The sequence below is a fragment of the Pleurodeles waltl genome, chromosome 1_2, assembly GCF_031143425.1.
Source record: "Pleurodeles waltl isolate 20211129_DDA chromosome 1_2, aPleWal1.hap1.20221129, whole genome shotgun sequence".
Taxonomy (NCBI): Eukaryota; Metazoa; Chordata; class Amphibia; order Caudata; family Salamandridae; genus Pleurodeles; species Pleurodeles waltl.
The window spans coordinates 263,187,849-263,203,359 of NC_090437.1; the positions used below are offsets into that span (position 1 = coordinate 263,187,849).

General features: G+C 39.9%; 1 protein-coding gene across 2 annotated transcripts in view; it reads left to right on the top strand.

Annotated features, from left to right (window-relative positions):
- The window catches only part of GRID2 (glutamate ionotropic receptor delta type subunit 2), a 2,834,743-nt gene that overhangs the window by 442,399 nt on the left and 2,376,833 nt on the right, over positions 1-15,511 (top strand). For both annotated transcript variants that reach the window (XM_069238009.1, XM_069238018.1), the window contains exon 2: positions 12,439-12,594. In XM_069238009.1, the coding sequence (XP_069094110.1) occupies positions 12,439-12,594 (156 nt within the window). The remainder of the gene's footprint in view (positions 1-12,438; positions 12,595-15,511) is intronic.

The window sequence follows — 15,511 nt, forward strand, 5'->3', positions numbered from 1 at the left end:
AAAATGGTGGCGTTATTTTTATGTTTCACTCTCCTTGTCACAATTTTAATATTGTGCTTCATCGTCCTATTTATTGCAATCCATGCTTTATTATCTAAGATGCAGTTAATGTAACTGAGAGAAACAGAAGAGATCTGAGCAACTAAGATTTCCCTGAGGAGACATTTGTGTCATGCGCCCAGTGGCCCAATCATCCCTGCTCATGGGTGGAGATGAGGGACTGCTAGTTAGCCGGAACAAATCCCGGATTAGGCCGACAGGTGTCACCTGGTTTGGGGTCCGACTCAGTCCTCCCCAATACAAGTGATTCTGCAGCCTAAATCCAGTAGTCTCATTAGTAAAATAAGTACCTACGTGACAGCCCAAAGCTCTGCACCATAGGTAGCCCCAGCAATAGCTGTGGCCCTATAGACTTCTGATACTGTTGAAATTGCACCACTATGCCTTGGACTTCCTTAAGGCCACTGTTGTCCTATGTCATAAAATTGACTTAATTTTTTCAATCTGCGGAGCCCAGGAGCAAACTCAACTAACTGAACCCCAAAGAATCAAAGCCTCTTTACTTGCTCTATGGGGGCACCCTCCCCCGACATCTTACCCCTAAAAGAATGATGGAACCTGATTGCCATAAATGTGCATTTTGCAACGTTTGTCACCAATCTTCTAATTCTACAGAAAGAAGCAAACCGGTTCAAAAGAACACGGAGATACATAGGTGTTCTAGAGAGCACAAGTATGTCATCAGCAACCATCAATACTGGAGTACTAATGACCACTGATTTTGTCACATCATGATTGTAATTGACTAGCCACTCCACAACACCATTAATATACAACCTGAAGAGCATGGGGACCAGAACATACTCTTGCCTTAAACCACACTTAATTGGAATACTTGGGGGTCAGATATTCAGCTATGTACATTCTGACCTATGTCTAGTTTTCTGTATACAGAGTTGTTACGATCCTTAATAGGTCACCCAGCACGCCATCATTTTTTAGGACCCTCTAAAGTTTTCCCCTAGGTATCAGATTAGAAGAAACCCTCAAATCCATGAAGGCCAAATATAAGTTGTCCCACCTCAAATCAACATATTTCTGACATATTGTTTTGAAGCATACTGACCTTGCTTGAAAGCCCAGCTAGGAAGTCAGTGAGAATATGGTGATCTGAGATCCATTCCAAAAGTCTAATTAGGACTTGTCTACAAAAATATTTTGGCTGTGGTTAATCAGGCTAATTGGTTACTAATTGACCAGGAGGTCCCACCACCCCTTCTTGAAGATGTGGATGATAATATCTCCACACCAAGATGGGGGAACATCTTTGCCTAGAAAAATCGCATTACATAGGTGTGTTTATGTGTGGAGCTCATGGTGCGAGTTCAGACATGTACAAGTTCCATCTGGCCCTGGTGCTTTTTCCCTCTTCCTTTGGTGCAAAGCCTGTTCAGTTTTGTCCACCAAATATTTGGGAAGTTGCCTGAATTTATATCAGGCTGTGAATCTATTCAGGTGGTTCTGGTCTTGCTTTCAGGACACCATGTGCCACTGCCCCACTCTCTATACAACTCTATGAAATTCGATATCTACAGTTCTGATTGCACCACAGCATCAGGTTGGATTTCTGTGGACCAACTCTATATTGGCTATGATTTTCCAAAAAGCCTTCATATTTTTCTTATCGAGGGTTCGAGAAAGATCGTCCCACTGAGCTTCCTCCCTCATTTTTCTACAGATTCATGGGGTTACGTTAAAAGATTTTCTTGCCTCAGTTTCGGCTCTGCGATCTCCCTTCTTAACTGCTTTGAGAAATGTTACTTTGACTGCTTTACATTCTGCAGTAAACCTACTAGGATGGTTGCCCGGAGAGTAGCCCCTTTGCCCCTCTCTAATGAAGTACTGTTTTAGTTGGTCCACCAGCTCCCAGTGGAGGCTAACAAAGCTAATCAGATTTGTCTATTAATTTGTGAGGGCCCAATAATTTAATGAAGGTCTGGTAATTGTAACTCAAAGTTGTGTCTTTCTTAGTAATTGTGATTCATTTTATGTTCCTGTGATTATTTGTGGAGATAATAAGATTTACAAGGATTTTTGTTTCATTTGGTTGTTTAGGAAAAGTTCATATTGCAACTGAGCATCAAGGGCTTCGTGGTCACTATCCAATCTTGGCACCACCTCCATATCCTCCATTTAGGGCCAGAGTTTCACATCAAGAAAAATGTAATCTATGTTGCAGGTATAGAGGCTCCTTTTAAAAGTTGGTTGGACAATGCATCAGAGACAGTGCACCCATTTAGTGCCCTGAGACCATATGTTACTAAGATGTCTACGATTTTCTCAGTAACCTAAGCTTGCCTAGCATTGGGGATGTTTATTAAGGGAGGCACCCCACAAACTATGTGCTCATCACTTTTTAAAGTAGAGAAGGGTTCCCTAATCACAACTGTAGAAATACAATGGCCTGCAATTTTGTGCCAATTAGGCTGTAATTGATCGAACATTGCAATCATCTGTTCAATAGAGCTTCAGTAGAGATTAGCTGGGAAAGAGCAGATATAGATGTGAAAAATAACAGTATGCCTAAACCTAGCAGAACTACCACAAATGATTACAATGCACAAAATGTCTTTACATGTGGTAGGTCTTACTTTGGCGCTTGTAAACACATGAATTTGTAACCATATTAGCAGACCACGAGAAGCTCTCCAAGCCTTTGATGGAACAGCATTAATTGAAAAGGAAAGGCACCCTGAACTGAACATTGGCTGTTTCAACCAGGTTTCCTACCAGAGGATAATATGGTGACAGTCAACAAAGGAGCCCATTGAGGATCATTTAGGTTGTCTCTTACCCTTCTATGTTCCAAGACTATAATTTTTATAAATCTTTTGGGCAGGTTCTAAGCCACTTCGGGATTCAGTGGGAACTCCGCTGTAGATAGCACATTCCTCTAGTAATGGCAAATTGACTAGTGATAAATGTTCAACCCCGTAGTCTCAGGTACTATGCTAATGTGATGTGTAGGACAAGCTTGGTGAAGTGGAACGTTTGTCTCCTTGTGATGTTAATGCACATCATCAAATGATTTCGAAGCAGTCAGTCTACTGCAGCTAGATAGCTGGAGTGGACAGGGAGATGGACATTTTGAGGTAGACCAGGACTAGGCGGGTTCAAGTTAAGTGTGTTACTAGCCAACATATGAAGTGGGGTGCTTGCCTTGAATCTTATGCTTGACCCAATATTGGGCCTGAATCTAACTGTAGGCCTATATGGTCGAAGGTTGAGTGTTCGCCAGTATGATGATGTATGTCTAATATGTCCTCCATAAGAATTGATCTGCAGCTATGTACTTTATGGACCCAATGAATTATTTTGTTTGGTCAAATAAGTTTTTAGTGCACAGTGGACGTTTAGTAATCATGTGTATGTCAGATGGACTAGGACCGTTCCTAGCGGGTTCAGGGAGTGAGCCTTTCAAGTTGCTGACGGGCATACATGCTCTGATGTAATTTATCGGATGTGTCCCTCAAAACACGTAGTGTTTCATCCACAGATTTAGAGAGATATTCCCATTCCTCACACACTGTGCCTTGCGAACACAGACACATGTTTGTGCAGGAAAGGTATACCAGTGGAGCCCTCTAGCTCTATTATTGTTGTGGGCTGGTGGGCATGTATTAGCTACTGATTGGCAAACTGTAGTCCCAGAGCAGTTAGGAGTAAGATTAGAAAGTAAAGTGATCAAGTTATCCATTTTCTCATTTAAAACTTTGGAAAGCTAGGCTGGCTTATACAGTCTTTAACGCCCATTATCTCATCCTTTAGTAGTTTTATCTGAGTATTAGAGTCACCCTCAGGAAGAGATGGAACGACAGGAGTTTTAGGACTATTGGGAATCAATCCATGAGTAGGGCAACTCTTATCTGTTCTTCCTAGAGTTTCAAATCTGTTTCCGAATTCTACCTCAATAGTATAACTGGTTGTTGCATTGATGCCACTTTCACAGGCAAAATTGACTGGGTTATATGGGGGGAGGATGGATCAGTGTGAACTAGAATGCTCACGTGAGCTGGATTTTCATTAGTAAAGGCTTTTAAAAATGGATTTATGTTCCCCTTGTGACCCTTTCCTAACTTTTTTTCCATTTTTCTTTTTAGCCAGGAGGTCCTCAACCTTTTCAATCAATATGTCTATTTCGACAACAGTACAGTTTTCTGCTGGGCGTCTTGGTTGCTTTTCAGTGTTACCTAATTCGGGCAGTTTATCAGTAGCTTTTAAATTCCTCATATCAAGGTGTGAGGTAAACCACAGCATCAGGGATTTAAGTTTGAGAAAGGATTACTCGTTTAGAAGGAAATCTTAATGCAACAATAAACAGAAAAATAAAAGCAAAACCACATCACTGCTCAACAAGTATTAAGGGATAGATGCCCCTATGAAGACTTGATGTATCACATTATTTGAGCAATACTAGCAAGTAAGAAATACATACTAGTTAGTCTATCAGCACCAGACCTCTGGCTAAGTTCAAGGTAATGTAAGTCCATGGGAGGGGATAAAGAATAAAGGAAAAAGAAACCAATTTATGAACAGACAGTACCTCACAAATTAAGGGGTCAAGAGGGGTTGCCCAGCCTCTTCCTGGCTCTGATCGGTGCAGACGGGCCTGTTCTTGGCCTGGTCTTCATCAGGGCATGTGCCCGAACACTCCTGCTTGTGTCCTTGCCTGAGGGGGCGCTGGAGCGCTTATCAGCACTAGGTCAGCAGGCAGGGAAAAATGGGTGTCAGCACCTTCTGGCACAGTGCACAACGGTAACTGCAGTCCCCCCTGTCAGGCCCCTGTAATCAAATGCAGGCGTATTGGCTGTAACATTCATCCTTTCCTTAACTGATTACTTTAGACTCATTTGGATTCTTCCTTATTTTACATTTTCAAATCAATAAAACAAATATAAAAGGCCTAAATTGGAAATATTTTGTTGTGAGTAGGTGTGATTTACTTTTACAGTAATCCTTGTTTACTACTGAACTTACGTATAAGCCGGGAGCATTTACTGTTTGCTGCTGAAATTTAGTAGCAAGCCATGAGTATTCTAAAGTAATATAAGATTCTTTATGAATTGGGCCCTAGGTTTTTAAACACTGTTGTCTATGAACATCGAAAACAACAGAGAGCCACATCACATAGTGAGCATTGAGCTGCCACAATTTAGGGGTGACTGGTGTGCTACATGGTGGAGGAGCTGCTGCAGCCGTATTTTACTATTTTATTTTACTTCATTTTATTTTATTTTATTTTAATTTATTTTATTACTAGACTTGGGCAAATTTGTAATTTGTAATTATTCTGGAGTAATTGGCATAATTTTGGTATTTCTGAGTAAAAAAAGATTTATGTGAAATTCCAAAGGTTACTCAGCATTGTGTAATTTTGGGGAAAACTTTTAACAGCTGGTAATTTTTTAACATGGTGGCATTTCAGGGAGCTAGTTTATCGAGCGAACTGTTTAGGTAATTTTTGAGCATGAAACTACACATTTGAACAGGAAAGGAAGTATTTTGAACTTGAGCAGCAGTTCCTTTAACATGGATAGTGAACTAATTTTTCAGGTAGATTTCCTACCTGAGCTGACCATTTGGGTAACGTTTGAGTGCAAAACTGCAAATTCGGACATGCACAGCAGTGTTTTGAACACAAGCAACTGGAAATGAACTCAAAATTATGTCTTTTTAGTTGAATTTTTAACCGGACTCCCCTTGGGTTCGTTTTTTTGGTAAGAGGTTCATTTTGTGTAGTTGCATATAATTTTGCACAATTATGCTTCACAAAATTACATGTCAGGCCTACCCCTAGTTATTACCTTAGACAGCGGAAAATGGTTGTTTGTCACTGAAACTTTGAAGTAGTGTGGGACTTTATAGAGAACGACAGAACACAATAACATAACAAAAACCAAAATAATAACACAATAAAAACATAACAGACATAAAACATTAAGTTAAACAAAACAGAACATAGCAGTCATAGTAAAACACAGCCATCACACAAGGCAATAGTACAGCAAAAATACACAGTAGCACAAAAAAAACAACTAAAACTTCCCAACCACAGCAAAATGTAACACAACAAATATGCACATATATTTTATTCATGCATTACCTTACCCACAAAGCTGCTGTCATCATGCAGTGGCAACATGTGTGTTTGCCAAGTTCTGGCTTATTTCCCACCAAGGAAATGTAATAACATAAGTTAGAAATGTTTTGTGATTTGCAGTACGTACTTTGAGTTCATATACTTTTCATTTACATACTTATGTGTAGTTATTAAGAAATTCCTGAAGCAATTCAGAGTACCATACAGGACATATCACTTTTTTGTGAACTATACATTTTGCATCTAACATCTGATTGTGCAAAAAGAGGGTAGGATATCCAGAGCAGCAGGAGTGATTTTATTTTTGAAAGTTCCACACTTGACTTAAGATGTGAGTGAGCGATATGTGATTTAGGAAGCATTGTGAACATAAGTGACAAGTAAGTAGAATTTATGTTTGTTCTGAAGATAATCTTCGTTGGTTTAACATTTGGACAATTTTATGACAAGACCGGAGGCTCTATTATGCGTTCTTTTCTTACTTTAATTTAAACAGCAGCAGTCAAGAAACTACAACTCCCAAGAGGGTTAGTTGCAGACTAACCAATGGGAGCAAAACAAAACCAAAAATTGGACCAATAGCAAAGAACCACAAACCATAGAGTGTACCCTTGACTGCAACGCATAATATTCGCCTCCGTGTCTTTAATAAAATTAAGACTTTCCGTCATAAGTTACTAGGAAAATCTACATTATGCATTAAATGCATATTTCATATGTATTTAAGCATACATCGAACATATATAATAAAAATTGCAATGTTACTGTATAGAAGGGTCAGTTAGTCCCCGGTGCTACTCTGCAGTGCTACCAACAAGTGGACGCCCACCCTGAGCTCACCACACAGCAGACCATCTATTCTAACAATTCACCCAAAAAACACAGTTTTTCACATTATTTCTCATGTTCCCCCATATACATTTTTGTAATATGACTAAATCAGTATGAATGGATTGTTTGAGATGTTCTCTGTATATGCCACCCACATGTTAGTATTATATTTTGGAAATTGGTGTGTTTTAGTGGTACTTCCATTCCAGGAATAGGGATATGTTTCTACAATTGAACGAGTACAATATAATCAGTTGTCTTATTGTAAGTTTCACGTTACCACAAAGATTTAGTGTGAGAAACTGTGTTGTTGTTTGGGGGGGGGGGGGAATCTTTCTCATGCTACAGCCACAATCCCTGCCTTGGTAAATCCTAAAAAGTCAGTAAATTAACCTCTGCTTAATCCTCTGTCAGCCTGGCACAAAGGAAGTCAGGCTTAATTTAGAGGCAATGAATACATTATTTATGTAGCACACAGACAGTAACAAAGTGGAAACACAAAACAAAAAAAATAGAGTCGAATGTATTACATTATTTGATATCAAAAAGACATAAATCCAATCAGTAAAACTGGAATTATTTAATTTCAAAGATTTAAGTTAAGACTAGGGCCTAAAGAACAAAGCGCCAATTGTGGTTATCTAGTCATGCGAAACCAGGTGAAAGCCGCAAGTTCAGGCTGAAAGCGATGGAGCGCCTGTCAGATACAGGTGCAAGCTAATCCTGCTGACAAAGTAACAGTCTAAAAGTCTAATGTAAAGAGTTCCGTTCATGACGGAGGAGGCCGCATGGAGCAGGGAGAGCACCCCAATGGTCGTTGCTCCAGTGCAAAGAGCAGGCCAGACGTCAAAGAAGGTCATCGCTGTAGCACGAAGATCCTTTCAGGCATCTCAATTGTCATTGCTGAAGCTTTGCGTTGGCAGTCACTGCGAGCTATTGATGCAGTAGTTCGAAGTGCAGATCTCAAGTTGCCTGTGGTCACTGGTGGTCACTGTATTGTAAAGAGTCAGGTTCACCGGAGCTTCACAATAGTGGTTGGTTCAGGCAGCAAGATCCTGCTATGAACTGGCCCTTTCACAGTCACCAAGAGCCCAACACTTCACAAATTCTACCTTTATTTTAGGAGGAGCTCAACTAATGCCACGCCAAGGTCCAGGACATGGTAGGCACCTCTTGGGGATCAGGCAGATACTTCAGCTGAGGACAGGGTGGTCCGATTGCAGGTCCAGCACGTCCATTGCTTTAGGTCAACTGGGCAGTTGCAGAGAGGCCTCTGCAGCTTATTCTGTCCTTGTAGCTCAGAACAGAAGGACAGTCAGCTAACCCTGGTTGTCGCTACACTTGGGATGAAAGGTGCAGATCCAGTCTTCCTCCTGAGACCTCAGGGCAGAGCTCAAGCATCTTCTTTAGTATCCACAGGCCAGTAGTGTACTTCAGAGTTGATTTGTGGGCCCCCTTTTTTACCTGGTGCCCACTTTGAAGTGTAAGAAACTTCTGAAGTCTCCTGTTGTGTCTGAAAATCCCTGCCTCCATGTCCTGGTCTCAGTCTGTCTGCAGGCACAATAGGCTAGTGTGAAGTCCTTTGTGTATGAGCTGAGCCAGTATCTCAGAAGCGCAAGTGTGAAAGGTGACATCTCTGCCTCCTCTCATCAAGTCAGGAAGACCCTTCCTGTCAACACCTATACCTTCTATTGTGTGGCTATCTGAGAGGAATAAACCAAGCCCAACTGTCAACTTCACCTAGTAATGTGACCCAGGAATAGGCTGCAGGCACCAAATGGTTAGGGCAAGATAATGCCAACTTTCTGAAAGTGGGATTTCAGAATTGTGACTTAAAACTCCAACTTTACCAAAAAAAGGGGTTTAAATTAAATGTATCACTTATTAAATAATAAGGTAAAGCAATATTATCCTGTAGGAGAGGTAGGACTTGCAATAGTGAAAAACGAATTTAAGAGTTTTTCACTACATGCACATGTAAAATGTCCACATTTTTAAATAAAACTCACCCTGCTCTATGGGCTGATCAGGGCCTACCCTAGGAGTGACATATGTATTAAAAAGGAAGTTTTTTTGAGCTGGCAAAATAAACAGTTTAAAACTGTATATGGGCTGTGGTGGTAGGCCTGTGATATTTTTTAAATGGCCATTTAAGTGGGTGGCACAATGAATGTTGCAGGCCCATCAGTAGTATTTATTTTACAAGCCCTTGGGACATGTAGCACCACTTTACTCCGAACTTACAAGTAAATTAAATGTGGCAATTGGGTGTAAGCAAATGTTACCATATTTAAAGCAGAGAACACAAGCACTTGAGCACTTGTTAGCAGTGGTAAATGGCACAGAGTCCTAAAGCAAACAAAAATGAATTCAGCAAAATGGGAGAGGTTATGGCAAGAAGTTTGGGGTTGACCCTGCAGAGACGGAGAGGTCCAACATTTAGTAGATTAAAATAAATGTGAGGGAAAATAGTACTGTGTAGTGAATCATATTAATGCCATCTAAAAAACCTCTCTAAGGTCTTTGGTCAGGAAGGTTACATGAGAATCAGTGGGTAATATTATGATGGGGAGGCGAGCTGTCCCATTCTACAGAACCAGTTTTAATCTCAAATGACTCCTAGAAAGAGATCTGAATGATCACACAGTGTCACATTAACTCACGAAACTGATGTCAATGGCCATATTCACAAAAATATAAACGCTGTGCAGGCTTTAGAGAATGGTAGAAAAGTTTCATGTAATCACATAGCCTATTCAAAAGCAGTCATTATATTTGCAACCTCTATGGAAATACATGTTGTGATTCATGATTTCATTTAATTATTACACCATACCCTTTAGCAAATGAACCTGGTACACTAGACATGTATAATTTTTCTGTTCATTGTCTAGTAGATTTGTTGTTTTGCTTAGCTCATCTGGAGTGAGTTACTGACTACTGCTGGTGGTGCCTGCTGTGCCCGTATGTGGATGAAGGAAATAGGTCACAACTGGTGTCTCCAACAAGTGGGATGGGTTATCTACCATCTTATATTCCTCTTTCTCCCCACTCTTACCACATTACTTTGTCAGGAGTAGTAATTAATCAGGAAAATCAAGAGGATTGTGGTTATGCATCGTAAAACACATCAGCAGCAGGCATCCACATCCTCTTTCACCCACATTACTTAGTGCCTTTGTCATTCTGCAGCACACATAGAGAATAGAAAAGCTTCACAGGATTGTTTTTGTACAGGAATGTGCCCCTTACTACATAAAAACAATCCTGCCTACAACGCAGACACCCTTGCACCGTGGTGCAAGTGTGCTTCCATTGGCACTAAGCTGAAAAAATGGTGCCAGAGCAATGGGAAAGGACAGTATTGCGCTGTATTCCATAGATATGGTTCATGCCTGCCCTTTCCCTTTGACACAGGGCAGTGCAGTAAGTTGACTTGCTGTGCTGCCCTCTGCCAAAAGCCCATAAATATGGGCCTAAGTGTCTAGAATCAACCAACGGGCTAAGCCTCTGTGCACGCTTTGTATTCAAGAGGTATAGAAATTAGATATGCTAGGATAATCACGCAAGTACACTTCAGAAAACATCATATAAAAATGTTCTGTAAAGTAACAAGTGGGAGTTATGGGGTACTTTTGAGGATTGCTTAAGTAGATTTCACAGAAACTTAGTATTTCTATGAAGTATTTAATCTGTTAGTATAAATGCTTAAATCTGATATTATTGTATTCAGTTAATCAGCTTTTTGAGCCCTAGCTGAAGCAAATGGTTTCCAAATTTCGGCAGAATAAGATAGACTTTTCATTCATTGTGTAATTATTCAGTTAGTTTTGTTGCTAATAAAAGGAAAACCTGCAGCAAGTCTCCTTAAAAAGAGAGATTATGACACCATATTTTATTATCCACAATTAAATATATTAATGGTATATAACTCCTTGTTTGCTAATGTACATATGTTAGACGAATATTTAAGAGGGATTATGGGCAGAGAGTAATACATTTGAAACCAAACATGTCCATTTTTCACTGCTTTCTGACAAAATCACTTATAATCTAATTATAAAAAAGTCAGTTTCCTACTTTAAATTGAGAAATGATTAGAAAAATATGCGATTACAAAAGCAAAATGTTCTGTGAACGTTCAATAAAATGCTGAAATATTCAAGGCTATCCCCAGAGATCAAGTACATCGTCATCGCCTACTCAGGAAATCATCGATATGGCAGGAAAGAGTATCCCGCAGTAAATGGGCGGTCTGTTTGCATTGTTAGGCCCTCTGTACGTTTTTACAATGCAATTACGTATAATGCCGACACGAGGGTTACTACATATACTTGACCCATATATCAGTGGTGAGGTGGCTGCCTGTCAATTTGATATCGCCAGAATGTAAAAACCATATTCAAATATTCAAAACACTGAAGTCGTCATAATGCTTTTCTTAGGGGATTAGCACCAATGAAATCATACGTTGAATACACTATCTGAGCAAATACCGGTCCTGTACAACGCAGCTAAATTGCTTTAACTGAGTTTTAAGTCGAAAATCAATTAGGCACTTAAATTGTATTTCTCGTATTCTCGTTTAAATACCTACATGCTATTTCCAAGAACTGGGATGGGTACTTAGGTCGCTCAAATTACTGATTGACTTATTCACTTATTTACCGATTGACCTTCCACGTGATTCACAATTAATTAATGATATGGTACAATCTTAAAGTAGAAAGATAAGGTGAGAAGGAAGATAAAGGCAGAACACATCTATGGAAGAGAAACCTAGGTGAAGAGAAAGGAAGGAATACTATAATGCTTGCAGCTATCGACATGTTATGTTATGTTATTGCGTTTTATATAAATAAGTATAACTAATGTGCTGTGCAGAATATAGTCTTAGGCACAGGCCTCACAATTCTTGGTGGACAGGAGACAAGCAACATATGTTCAGTATCCAAATTAGGCAACAAAATGTTTTCATTGGCCAGCTCTATATAAATCAGGGTGACACGAAGTCTTCTTAATTTTGAATAAGTTGCTGTCTGCTATGGTCCTAAAATGAGTCATAAGATATGCGGTTTTGCAGCATACATTCTTTGTCATTGGAACATTTATGTGTCAACCTATATGAGTGTACAAGATGGAAATTTCCCAGATCTGCCAGCCTGTCATATAAATTTGTTGCTGTGAATGTACATAAAGAAGACTTGCACCCACGGGCTACAGACTGCCACCTGCCATTCATAAGGCGACCATAGCAACATGGCCCCGATCTTGGCCACTTACAGCATTTCAGGAACTGGGAAATCAAGGCTTACCATACCTTATTAAAATTGGAGACATATTTTGACAGCGACCGTAAATATTCTGACAGCTCTGTCTGCGTCAGTCTTTTCTGCTTCATCCTCTTGCTGAGTAATATCTAACTAAGTGCATGTGTGCTTTTTTAGGGGCAATTTTTGATGAATCTGCAAAAAGGGATGATGAAGTGTTTCGAATGGCCATTGCTGACCTCAACCAGAACGAAGATATCCTGCAGACTGAAAAGATCACATTTTCTGTGACATTTGTGGACGGCAACAACCCTTTCCATGCAGTCCAGGAAGGTAAGACACACAAATTATTTTTATGAATATGAAAAGCTTGTTGTGAGCATCTGCAATCTTTTTATTTCTTTGTGATGAGTCCTAGTCATCATCTTTGCCTTTGTTATTGGCTTCCATCTTTAAGAAAATAGACATCATGGACTAGATTTATTAAAAAGTAATGCAACACAGCAAGACAACTTGCAGTGTGGCACTGCATCACAGGGAGAGGGCAGGAATACACCATTTCTACTAAGATCTGAAGCATGCTTGCTCTCTCCCTGCGCGGACTTTGAGTGTTGCCTAGTGTCAACGCATGCACATTTGCACCATAGTGCAAGGGGTCCTGAATTACACACAGGATTGTTTTGTACAGGAAGGGACACCTTTCTACACAAAAACAATCCTCAGAGAAATTGTTCTCTTTCTATATGTGCTGCAGAATGAACCAAAAGCAGAAAGAGGAAATAGCAAGGAAAAATAAACATTTTTCTCCTCATTACAACAAGGTTGGGAAGGCATACTATTTTAATGCATACCCTCATTTAATATTCTTAGTAACTCTGAGAATGCAGCAATATCCAAGGGTGGGTGCATGGAAGCACCTCCACTCCACCCATGGAACGCCTTCCCATTGCAGAGTAATGCATGGAAGCAACTTTCACTGCCTTGTGTTACTCTTGATTTACTAAGCCACGCAGATCCACCCAATGTGGCTTTGCATGTCTTAGTAAATCTGACTGAATGACTTATATTGCTTTGTAGCAACGTGCATGATGCAAGGGCAATGCAAGCCCTTATTGAATCAGGGCCTATGTGTATTCAAAATAGATCAATGTAAATGACAAGACAATGCACTAACATGATTGAATTATCAAGTTAACAAACAGTGATTACCCAAAAAGCAGTGTTAATTTTTCTTTATATTGTGATGTGGGCTGTATTCATAATAACATAAAAAGACTACATTGATCATCTTTTGCAAGGACTGTGTTGACATGTTATATTATACTTATGAAGGTTTGTTCTCATTACACACGTTTATCCCTCATCTTCTTTTGTTGCTGTTGGTGACATTTCTGTATCTAACACATGCTATTGACAAAATAAGCCCAGGTGAGTGTAGGGGTTAATTCTAAAGCGCTGTGGATGCCAAAACACTACATAGATATTTTGCCATGCGGATATCAGCAAATCAGGCTACAAAGTGCTGGTTGCACTGGAGAAAGAAAACAAACAAGTGGCAGAATAGATGGATTTTCAGTTGTTTAAAGAAAGATCTTTTGTCGGTTTTATAACAAAGCTGCAGAACAGTAGATTCCAGAGGGAGGATCCTTGGTGGTGCATTGACCTTTCCCCAATTTTAATTCTAACACAAAGAATGCAAGATGGTGGTGGGCTCCTGGTCTAAGGTTCTACTGACTAGATTAAGCATCATAGTTTGTTGTCTGTATAATTTCAGACACCAGAGCATGTGCCAAGAATGAATCAAGATAACTATTCCTGAAACTGAGGGGTCTGTTCATGAGAATGTGACGCAGTGCAGCCAGTCACCTAGCTGCACTGCTTTACAGGAAATGGGCAGGAATGCACCGTATTTAAGGCAATACAGCACATTCCTGTCCTTTCCCCTGCCCTGGTGCACAATGGGCTGCCTAGCGCCAATGCAGGCACCTTTGCACCATAGTGCAAGGGCACCTGCGCTACATACAAAATTGCTTTTGTGCAGGAAGGGGCACCTTCTTGTACAAAACCAATACTGCGATGCATTTAGAGCGAGGATCTAATGAGGAGAAATAAAGATATTTCTCCTCCTTACACCACCCTGAGAAGGTGTATCTTTTTGGCATAGTTTCAGGTCTCACCCTTCTGGTAAATCTGAGAAGGCATCTAAAACCATGGGAGTTGTGTGGTAACACCCATGCAACACCCATGGGATGCCTTCTAAGGGCAGAGTAAGGCAATGCAGCAATTTGTGATTCGTTGCCTTACTCTAGATTTATGGAGCCACTCCAGACAATGCAAAGCTTCATAAATCTCTATTTTAAGTTGCATCCCACTTGCACCATGCTGCGTGGTGCAAGTCCAATGCAATAGAGCTCATAAATATGTCTCTGATTGTATTTCCTTCACAGATAATTCTGATCCAACCTTCACATTCTGAATAACTTTTTGAAGTGCCTACGGAGGCCACCAGGAAGCCCTCTTTATTCATTATTTATAAATATTTAATTTCATTTTTGCATATAATTCAGAATTTTTCCACTTGCATTGCTGTGAAAACAAAGGATGTGGCTATTGTTCATTGGGAGTGAAGCAGAGAAGTTGCAACCTGTAGTGCTGCAGGAACTATATGTTCAGAAACTGCACGATTTAACAACAAATAGCCAACATATTTAATTTCACATATGTTTGTCATACTTCTTGTGCAATAAATACAAACAGATATGTAGACACAACCTCTGAGAAATTAAGAATGACTCCCTCCAGTTAGCAGTAAACATGCACTGGCAAAACCCATAGGTCTGGTGGTGACTGTCATCATTTGGCTTCGTCAATGGTTGTTCTGTTGAAGACACTACCAGGAGCCACTCATCAACCTAAAAACTCACATTGGCTGAAAGCTAAAATATTTTTTGGTCTCAAAGTGTACACATTGCCAGAGAAATTCCTGGCACTAATTTATTTGTGGATCTGCTACTTGTTAAAGGGCAGAGTGTCAACACTATTAATGACATTAGCCAATGGCTTGAGTCATAAGACGTATTTCCCCTTGAAGTAAGATAAACGTGAAGAAGACAAACGTGATGTCACAATAAGAGACTGATTTTTTTTAAAGGAGTGACTAAAGACCCCTATAAGTAAGTATATTGTTCTTATAATTTTAGTAAAATAATTAACAGCAGAGCTAAAAAGAGTTTAAAAGTCAATGGGTGAT